This window comes from Tamandua tetradactyla, chromosome 2 (assembly GCF_023851605.1).
Source record: "Tamandua tetradactyla isolate mTamTet1 chromosome 2, mTamTet1.pri, whole genome shotgun sequence".
Lineage (NCBI taxonomy): Eukaryota > Metazoa > Chordata > Mammalia > Pilosa > Myrmecophagidae > Tamandua > Tamandua tetradactyla.
This window is the reverse complement of record NC_135328.1, coordinates 77,957,823-77,969,037: the sequence shown is the minus strand read 5'-3', so window position 1 is coordinate 77,969,037 and position 11,215 is coordinate 77,957,823. Positions and strand designations below refer to the sequence as shown.

At 41.9% G+C, this 11,215-nt stretch overlaps 1 protein-coding gene across 1 annotated transcript; it reads right to left on the bottom strand.

The window, feature by feature from the left end:
- Positions 1-332: 332 nt before the first annotated feature.
- PLIN2 (perilipin 2) lies at positions 333-10,163 on the bottom strand. The gene is made up of 8 exons (XM_077148074.1): positions 10,014-10,163; positions 8,806-8,860; positions 8,526-8,721; positions 6,671-6,753; positions 4,063-4,348; positions 3,228-3,409; positions 2,159-2,293; positions 333-1,230 (listed from the first exon to the last, which is right to left on the bottom strand). Exons 2-8 carry the CDS (start codon positions 8,833-8,835, stop codon positions 850-852), a joined length of 1,293 nt encoding a protein of 430 aa, XP_077004189.1. The 5' UTR covers positions 8,836-8,860; positions 10,014-10,163; the 3' UTR covers positions 333-849.
- Positions 10,164-11,215: the final 1,052 nt, after the last annotated feature.

Below are 11,215 nucleotides of genomic sequence, written 5' to 3'. Positions count from 1 at the left end.
AAAATGAGGAGCATAACGTCACCTAGTAAAATTCTAATCTGCACATTAGTTTCTTTTTTTTTTTTTTGGCATGGGCAGGCTCCGGGAAACGAACCCTGGTCTCCGGCATGGCAGGCGTGAATTCTGCCATTGAGCCACTGTTGCACTGCCCCACATGTTAGCTTTTAACTTAACTTGTTATCAAATATTCTATTTTTAACACTAGTCTTACTATTATCCTGCCAAGTTCACCAACTGGCCAGCTGGAATTCAAGTAAATATATTAATAACCTTGTCATATAGGTCAAGCAGCTCCACGAAAGCAGCGAACAAAGCACATGGAACAAACAATGTAAAACGGGTCCTTCTGCAGTGAATTTTATTGAATTCAAAGGCAGCATTCCTTTAATGAAAAATTTAAAAACTAAAATTAAGTGGTACAAGCACACTGAGAAAAACCAGTGATGAGGCCTGCTCCGATGAAACCAGCAGTGGAAACCAGCTCATACCACAGCCCACATGAATGTGTTTTTATTTAATACAAACATACAGTGGCAGTGGCAACACGATGGCCACAAAATGAGACCAGAAGTGCACTTGAACTTTTAGTGAGTGCTAGCTATGTTCTGACAAGTCTATATCATTCTTTTCTTACCAGCCAGCCAGACAACAAAAATTATCTGTTAAAGCCAGAAACTGTAAAGCTCTTGATTCAGCTGGAAATGACTACAGTTGAGGACTCTGTCTAGCCACCTGCCTCTCCAATTCCGATTTGTCTGGCAGGTTAATTCAGCATAACAGAAGGCATCATCTGTCTGGCTGCACCATGCACTGGTGACAGGGACAAATTTAATGTGTTTTGTGCTCAGGTCACTGGGCCTCCAGGCTGGCCTTACCCTTCCCTACACCTTGGTCCTGAGCATTCGGAGACTCAGCCAGCTGAGGATAAAAGGGACCTACCAGCCAGTTGAGGGGCGTGTTGTTAACAAGATAATCCATCACATCATCTAAAGACTCCTTCATTTTCTGCAGCTTCCCCTTGTTAGAAGTGAGGAGGCTGCTGGACACTTCCTTAAAGGAGGCAGCGTTGTGGAACACTGATGAGATGTCACCTGCCATGACTCCCAACTGGCTGGCCTGATCTTGGATGTTCTGAGGCAATCCTTGGAGGTTGGACAGGAGGGTGTGGCAGGTGGTCTGCAGCTGCTGAGTCAGACCGCGGGCAATAGCAAGAGTCCGTGACTCTATGTGCTAAAAATAAGACAGGTTAAAGAATTAGCAGAAGATCCAACAGTGCTATGTATGAACTACAAGTGCAGTGAGCTGGTTAAGTGCTCACTGTGTATGTGGATTTTCTGTGCGTTATAGAAATCCTCATAAACAATCCTGAGTGCAGCAGTGCTAGTCACATTTCATAGATATGAACGTAAGCTCAGAGTTTAAGGCACTAGTCCCCGTAAGAGATGGTAAGTAGCTGAGTGGGGATTCAGATTGGTGCCTAAGTCTCCAAGGTTTATCATCTTAAGCTGAAGAAATATAACAAGCAGAGAGAGACTGGAAAGAATGGAAATATACTCTGTGTAAGTAGGACAATTTAGATATTCCCTCCTCAAACAAGATGACATAATATGAACAAATAGATAATAATGATTTCAAAGGTAAATGCTTATCAGCACTGGGGACCTAAAGAAATGTTCTAGGACAACAGCATGCTATTTCCTCTGTCTGGTCTTTCCCATAGTTTATTCACCCATTAGATATCTGCTTAGCACTCATTTCTTCCTGAAAGCCATTGGACTCACTCACCCCCACTCCGAGGCTGAGCCCTTCTTATATATTCTCCTAGCATCTGTATTTCTCCTGTCATAGATACACTTTGACACTGTAACTGTCTGCATGTCTTGCTAGTCTGTACCCATTATGAGGGCAGGGCCCAGGTTTCTGATTTACTTGTATCCCATTTACGACAATATGCATATCTGTAGTTGTTAAGATAAAGTTACTCCCTAGTTTTCCTCTTCTACCATACATCAAGGCATCTTATTTAGTATTATTCAGTGTTATACATGCTTTTGACAGAGAGGATTATTCCAAGACGAATTATGGAAAAACTGAAATGTAAGTCTGATAAGAACTTCTCCAGAAACTGTAGAGATTGGCTTTGTCCCAGTTTTCTTACCTCAGCACAGTGGGATTCATCTCTATCATCCTGGCCGATGCTTCTCTTCCACCCTATCCACGAGAGAGAGACCTTATCCTGAGCAGCCTGAATTTTCTGGTTGGCAGCATGCACGTTCTTCCTGGCAAATTCAATCTAGAACACATTGAAATAATACAAAGGAAAAAACCTAGTTAGACAATCATGTTAGCCTATGCTCAGATTTATGATGAAAATCAGACTGCATAAAAACTAGGAGTTTCCATAAGAGTTTAAGGAGCACTGTCACTGCTACCCTTGTGATTTATTATCCATATGGGTAAGTCAACCTAGTAATAGTAGCTCTTTACTACTTCTAAGAAACTATTAAATCACTGTCCCCTAATTTACCTCCAGTTTAGCAAAGGTAAGGCAAATGAAATTTGTACAATGTATATGCAGTGCATAAGCTAGAAGTACTAGAGTAAGGAGTTGGAGTTCAATCTTCTCTTTCCTGTTGCCAGTCATGTACTTCCTCTTCCAAGAAGGAACCTTTTCCTTATGGCAGTACACTACAAAACGTTCTGTAACTTAGCAAACTTTAGTAGCTACACAGTAGTGATACACAGTAGTCTATGGTGATGTACTGATTTAATTAGTTCCCTATTAGTTAACATGCATTGTTTATAGTCTTTTGCAACTCTAAGTAAATATATATAGCTATAGGATAAATTCCTGAAAGCAAAATTGCTCAAAGTATAGGTGAATTTGTAACTTTCCTAGATACTGCCAAACAGCTCCTTGAATCCTCCAGAAGTGCACAAAATGTGTCTCTTTATATCATCACCAACAGGATCAAACCTTGCCAATGTGATAAAACAAGAGAGGTATCCATCCTCATCTTACTTCAGAGTCAGATTAGCATAGTTCCATATGTTTGAGCTATTTATACTTCTTTTTCTTTGAGTTGCATTCCTACTCCCTGCCCATTTTCTACTGGGTTGTTCATGAAGTAAGATTTTAAACATTTGGATTTCATGATTACATTTCCTCCCATATCTTGGGATAAATGACCTCATTTCAGATTATTTTAAGAAGAAATTTTACTTACCAGCTTAACAGTAGAATAGAGCTGAGAAATGGTCTCTTGGCTTTTCTGCTTAGCTTCTTTAACCCTGCCAAGAGCCTGCTGGTAGGCTCGTGAGCGAAACTTGGTAGATAGAGATCCCAGTCTAACATAATAACTTGGCTTCTGAACCATATCAAATCCCTCAACTTTTTTTGCTTCTTTCGCTGAAGAGAAAGGAGAGATTAAAAATTTAAGGGATCGCAGCTACAAGTGTCAAAGGCCTGGACCCTAATCCAGATTTTGACTTGTCTATTCTACCCCACCCACTTAGCAATTATGCTCTCATTTTCCTAAGACTTCTCATGTCTCCTGCTGGTCATGACCATGCTGAATATATCACTATACATATATTTTGATTTACACATGTTTCTTCCCATTAGAGTGAGCCTCTTTAGGCAACATAGTAACCGGGACATAGTAGGCATTCAATGTTTAGTGATTTGGTAAACCAGTCCATTAAAGACAGTCCATTTATGGAAGATAGTTTTTTCTAGGCCTTTTTCTCCTAAAGTTTCAAAATTTATTATGTACAATTCAATATGAAACTTAAGATTGCTTTAAGAAGGCAAATCTACAGAGACAGAGAGTAGACTAGTGGTTGGCTGGTAGTAGGAAAGAGGATTAACTAAAAACAGACACAAGAAATCTTTTGGAATGAAAGAAATATTCTAAAACTGGATAGTGATGGTTGCACAACTTGGTAAACTTAGGCTAAAAACATTAATTTTATGGTATATAAAATACATCTCAATAAAGCAGTTTTTAAAAAGATTGCTTCAAGATATAAAACATTGTTTCAAGAGAAAAATCCAATTACCTAATTCTTCCTCAGTAAGGGGGAGATACTGGTCCACCAGCAGCTCTGACCTGGTGAGTGCGTTTTCTACTCCACTGCTCACCAGCTGCACCATCCGACTTTCCAAGACTGTGTTAATGCTGCCATTGACCACAGACTTGGTCCTGTCCACACTGCCAGTCACTGCTCCTTTGGTCTTGTCCACAACCCCAGTGATTGTGCTGGCCACAGAATGCTTGGCCCCAGTCACAGTAGTTGTCATAATATCTCTTGCCCCAGTCATAGCATCTTTGGCACTGGCAACAACCTACAAGTAGAAGAAAATCACTTGGCTGGTGAGAAACAAGGACATAGGGTACACAGGTGGTTCAGTGGTAAAATGTTTGCCAGCCATGTAGGGAAGAGAAATGAAATAAAATAAAGTTTCACTTAATCCCACAAAGGATAGGTAAGCCTACTTAAAATTAGGCCTAAGAATCACCCCTAAGAAAACCTCTTCTGTTGCTCAGATGTGGCCTCTCTCTCTCGGCCGGCACAACAAGCAAACTCACCGCCGTCCCCCTGTCTATGTGGGACATGACTCCCAGGGGTGTGGACCTTCCTGGCAACGAACAAAAATCCTACAATGAGCTGGGACTCAGCATCAAAGGATTGAGAAAACCTTCTCTACCAAAAGGGGAAAGAACGAAATGAGACAAAATAAAGTGTCAATGGCTGAGAGATTCCAAACAGAGTCAAGAGGTTATCTGGAAGTTATTCTTATGCATTAAATAGATATGACCTTGTTAGTCAAGACGTAATGGAGAGGCTGGAGGGAACTGTCTGAAAATGTGGAGTCGTGCTCCAGTGGCCATGTTTCTTGAAGATAATTGTATGATGATATGGTTGTCACGTGTGACTGTGTGGTTGTGAGAGCCTTGTGTCTGATGCTCCTTTTGTCTACCTTATCGACGGACAAGTAAAACATATGGATTAAAAATAAATAATAGGGGGAACAAATGTTAAAATAAATTTAATAGATTGAAATGCTGGTGATCGGTGAAGGGGAGGGCTAAAGGGGTATGGTATGTATGAATTTTTTTGTTTTCTTTTTATTTCTTTTTCTGAATCGATGCAAATGTTCTAAGAAATGATCATGATGATGAATATGCAACTATGTGATGATATTGTGAATTACTGATTATATATGTACAACGGAATGATCATATGTTAAGAATGTTTCTTTGTTGTCATATATTTTTTTTAAATCTAAAAATAAATTTAAAAAATAAATAAATAAAATAAAGTTTCAATGGCTAAAAGAGTCCAAATAGAGTCGAGAAGTCATTCTGCAGGTTATTCTTATGCAGTATATAGATGTCCATTTTCAGTTTTTTGGTGTACTGGAGTAGCTAGAAGGAAATACCTGAAATTGATGAGCTGTAATCCAATAGCCTTGATTCTTCAAGACAACTGAGTAACTATAGAGTTTTAAGGTATGGCCATGTGATTATGAAAACCTTGTGACTGACACCTCCCTTTATCCAGTATATGGAGAGAGGAGGAAGGAAAAAAAAAAAGACAAATAATATATAAATAATAGGAGGAGAGTGGGTTGGGGATGTTTTGGGTGTTCTTTCTTACTTTATTCTTTTTTGGTTTTGGAGTAATGAAAATGTTCAAAAAAATCTATGGTGATGCCAAATGCACAGCTATACGATGATACTGTGAACTACTGACTGTACAATTCAGATGATTATATGGTATGTGAATATATATCTCAATTATAGTGCATTAAAAAAAAAAAGCCAGTCTATTTCTAATATATTGCAGCTCAGCAGCTTTAGCAAACTGAAACAATAGCCACAGGGAATTCTAGCAAAAAAAAAAAAAAAAACCTCTTTCAATTACCTGTTAATACCTCACGGGAGGGTCTTCTCTAGACTATCATTTACTAGAGCTTTCAATAACCCAAACCAATTTTTTGTTAATTTTAACTAAGGTAACTTGGCTTATAATGTTTCATAGAAGTCATCAAAATTTAAAGAAAATACTCTCACCATTAGAGTAGTCTCAAGTAACATAAATGAAGTTTTTTATGAGATGCACATGGGCATTCTAAAGACTATCCTCTAAATTTGTCTATTTAGATTATGAGAGACGGAAATCCAGCTTTGTCCCTATTTTGTATCACTTTGTGCTATGCTGTAGGCTTAATTTTAAAGAAAATTCCAGAATGTTTCTGTACCAAAGGATCACCAGAATAGATGAGCCCATAACTTTGTCAATATTAGCTAGCTATCCAATACTGGATGGTAGTTCAGGAGAAAAGGTCCTAGTATATCATTTCTGCATTTATCAGACACTGCGTGAAAATCAGTTATTTGAGAAAAAACTTTATTTGCAGAGGCAGAGCCACAAATCAATAAAGATCAGACTAAAAGTACTCTAGTTCTAAGGTGGCTAGTTCTTTTCTACTTCTTGGACATAACCTGACAACAGTTTAGGAAACAAGGAAGGAGCCATTATTATTTCAAAAACTATATCCAAGTTGCAGGAGCAAGTATTTGCCCACTTATGGTATGCACAGCCTATCCTAAACGTGAAAACACAAGAGGTCACAAACCTCAGCACTTTATGCCAAGCTCACCTGGTTTGTTGGCTGATTCAGAATAGGCAGTTTCTCCTCAATCTTATCAAGGCCCTTGCAGGCATAGGTATTGGCAACTGCAACTAGAAGAGTCACAAATGGGGAAAATGGTAATGTAACTGTATTGGTATAGGATAAACACACATTACTAGGCCCTAACCCTTTAGCCTTAAGAAAAGTGAGAATGTTGATCACTGTTTACCACAATATGTGCTTCCTGGTTCTTCTAGTTTACACAGTAAGAGGAAGCTAGACAGGTTGCTGGCAACTTTCTTCTATTACCAGGAACATGAGGGGTGCAGGAGCAGGAGGCCAGGTAGGAAGCTGGCTAAGAAACTTCTTCCTTGTTAACAGGCCCCCAAGGTTAAGGCCAAGAATAGTCAGGCTTCACCTGAACCCTGATTCAGGGAATAAGACATCTGAAAACACCTTCAAAATGAGCACTTCCATGCTAGTGTAACCCATACACTTAATTTAGCATGCAGCCCTGTATTTTGGGGTCAGGGGGCTCCACAGACATCAGTAGGAAAGAATATGCTAACAGCACCCTGGATCTCCCTAACAAGGCCTATAATTCAGTTCAAGCTTCCCCCAATGACCAAGCCAAGAACTAGTCCTCTGCATATCAAATTCATCTTGGAGGTAACAGAGTTGGAGTAACTAGTCTCAAAGTCCCTTACATAAGCATTTGGGTGAACAATTTATATCTTTATTCCAAAATAGTTCATGCTATGTGATGATATTGTGAGCCTGTATACTTTGGATGGATTGTACGCTGTGTGAACATATCTCAATAAAATTGCATTAGGAAAAAAAAAAGTAGTTCATGATGTGGAGAAACTGCAACCCTCATATGCTGCTGGTGGGAATATAAAATGGAAGACGCACTTTAAAAAGTTTTAAAGTTTCCCAAAAACTTAAACATAGAATTATCATATGACCCAGCAATTCCACTCCTAGGCATATACATAAGAGAACTGGAAACATGTTCACCCAAACACTTGTACATGAATATTCATAGTAGCATTACTCAAAGGAGTCAAAAAGTAGAAACCATCCAAATGGTTACCGACTGATAGATGAATAAATAGAATGTGGTCTATCCATCCAATACAATGTTACTCAATAACAAAAAATAATGAAGTAATGATATGATGCTACAACATGGAAGAACCTTGAAAACATTACGCTAAGTGAAAGAGGCCAGTCACAAAAGATCACATGTTGTATGACTCTAATTTTATGAAATGTCCAGGATAGGTAAATCTATAAAGACAGAAAGATTAGCAATCGCCTAGGGCTAAGGATAGTAGAGTTTGGGAGGCTATGAGGAATGCCTGCTAATAGGTATGAGATTTCTATTTGGGGTGATGAAAGTGTCCTCAATTGATTGTAGTAATGGCTGCACAGCTATTTGACAATACAAAAAACTACTGCTATGTCTACTCTAAAAGGGTGAATTGTGTGATATGGGAATTATATCTCAGTAAATGTTATTTTTTTTAAAGGCAGTTTGTGTACGCAGTATGGTTCCAGGGAGGTCGGTTATTTCAGTTTGCACACTGCATGCTCCCCTTATGCTCTCAGTTGCCATCACAGAAGCATGTCTAGGAGATTTTTTTTTTTTCTTTTTAAAGTATCCTGAATATCCGCCATGGCTATCAAGTAGACAAGGAGCGTTACCAGGCAGTTGTTAAGTAAAGGCAGTTAAGTGCCTCCGGGAAGGCTGAGGATCCCCTGGTGTTGCCACCTTGTGCGGGGCCCTTAGGCTGGTATTCACAAAATTCAAGTCAGCCCCAGGCTCGCCCTGGACCAGTCTCTTGGACTAAATCTTGAGGTGAAAATCAGAACTCACTTTGAGGCTCTAGCTTCTGGATGATGGGCAGAGCACTCGTCACAGCCACAGAGGTGATGGTCCTCACGCCCTTCTCTGCAATATCACACACAGACTTCAAGTAGGGATACTGATCCTTCGTGCTGACGTAAGCTGAGGACACCAGGTCATAAGTGGAGCTCACCAAGGGTAGGTTGGCCACCCTCATCACCACACTCTGCAGCCAAAGGAGGTGAGTGTTAATATATGAAAACACAGGTGGAGGGAAAGGAATCAAGAAACAGCTATTTAAAACTCATACCGGAGGTACACCAACTGCAACAGATGCCATTTTTCTTCCTGGTGAATGAAGGAATCTGCAGAAGAGAAATTTATTTTAGTTCAGGGGAACGAGACCCTCCCAGATTCATTCTCCAACTCAAGCAAATGCTAATATCAAGTACAGCAAAATTCAAAATGAGATCCACGAAGCCTTCTGCATTTCTTCTTCTGACCCTCTAACTCGCAGAGTTCCTCCCTGGGAAAGACCCTCCGCAGCAAGGTACCAGACTTCATATTTAAACTTTGAGTAGAAAAGAGGCTCAGCAGAGAAATGCAAAGTTGATATACTTGCCCTGTTTCTCTGCCAGGAATCCGGAAATGACCTTTAAAGGGCAATATCTGTTCACAAACCTGCTAACCAAGTTAAAGTCTATGTTAAGTCTAAAGAAAGATTTCAAACAGAAGATTTGTTAGTCAGCATTCCTCTGGGATTGCAGGGTCACCATTATCCCGTTGGAGTGCTTTAGAGGAATCTTAAACAGGCTTAGGGGAGCCAAAGCACAAGAGGAAGGAGGTGCTCTGAGGAACTGATAAAGCATCTGGCATGCTCTTAAATGTACATGAACTATCCCCAATCACCCACACCCGCTTACACACAAAACTGCCTCACTGCTAAGCAGCAGAACTGGGAAAGGAAAGAATCCGTACAGCCCAGGACACTATTTCCAGTCGATACAGTTCATCTTCCCTCGACCGAGGGTCCCAGTTCTACAAGAAATGCTTCTGAGCAAGAACGCATTTTTCTCCACAAAATGGCGTTAAGTCAGCCGCCAGCACCGAGAGCCCCGTTGTCACAGTGTATGCCGTGCAATTCTGCTCTAAGACGATTTTCTAACGAATTTCCCTTTAAATAATGTCTGTTCAGGACAAATGGAAACAGTTACGCAGCAACCATCCAGGCCAGCCCAAAGACACTGAACTACAGAAACGAAAAACTCAAAGAACAGAAAGCAAAGATCCAGGAAACCGTCCCTTCCTAGGCGGTGTCCGCGAGGGCGCATGTCCCGGGGTTAGAGACCAGTACTGAGACCTTACCCACGGAGCACAGAGCAACGCACTAGCCCCCAGCCCCCAGGCCCCAGGCCCCAGGCCCCAGCCTCCCGGAGCGCCGAAAGTCTGCCCTCTCTCTCCGCGCTGCTGGGGGATCCCGGACCAGTTCGCTGGCGCGAGGAAGGGGCGTGCACCCACCGACCCACAGGAGCGCAAAGGCGAGGGGCAGGCGAGTCCCGCACAGTTGGCTAAGGCAAGTCCGACAGCATTCAAACAGTGAGGGCGCCCGGGACCACCCGGCTATATACTGGGTCCCGCCCGCCCCTCCTCCGCGCCTCCGCAACACGTGACAGGCAGCCCAGACGCCTCCCCCCACCCCCCACGCGGGTTCTGGGTCAAAGCCTGAGTAGCGTCCGGGCACCTTCCACCCGCCCTGGGCCCGCCTTCCGTGGTGGGGTTCCCTGGCTCAGGGGTGGCTTCTTGTCTGGGTAAAGGGACACTGCTTGGGGTTGAGGGGTCCTCCCTGGCAGAAGGGGGTCCTGGCTCGGTGGGGGATCCGTGAGAGGCCGATGGCAAGTGTGGATGGCGTCCAGACTGGCTTTGGGATTTTGCAAAAGGGCAAGGGGGCGTGCGTACAAATTAACACTAACCTGTTGATCAACATCAGTCCTCAGACTAGAACTGCCTTTCGGAAGTGGAAACAATGACCTGTAGGTTGTTTTTTTTTAGCTAACCATTAGCTTTTAAAGTTCTGTGAAATTCTAACCTCTATTTTGCGATAGCTGAGCTGTAAAGATATCTGTTATGCTGCTCTTTTGACTTTAAAGTCAATTTCTTAAACATAATTCTCATTTAAAGTTGGGTTGGAATTCCCAAGAAGAGCCTTAAAATACTGTTGGTCGGTCTCCTTTTTATTCTTAATAAGAATTCAGATCAAATCACTGCGGGTTCATGGCTGTCTACGCTTATTATGCAAGAAGACAAACATTTTTTTCGAATTGTGTGGGCTGTGCATTATTTTTAAAGAAATTTAAATCAGTCAACATCGGAGTCCCGGTTTTTTCTTGTGTAGAAAACACAGAACTTGGTTCGCAGGGGCTCGAACCAAGGTATCGGAGCAAATAAGTTGCGCCAGCACCTGGGGCCAGGTAAGCTTCCAGTGGGCTCATTTCCACGTGCTCGGCAGGAGATCTCGGCGAGAAGCGTAGTGCCTCACCACGTGAAGCTCTCGGCTGAGTGGGGGTATGAGGGGACTTGGGCGGGTAAATGAGAGAGCACTGTGCAAAGGGGGCAAGGGGAGCTGGCCCCTGGGGCTGCCGCGGGGTCCAGCACATTCAGAACCAGGAGCGACTACCCTGGAGCTTTGGAAGCCCTCAAAGGCATTCACCTCAATTATTAGT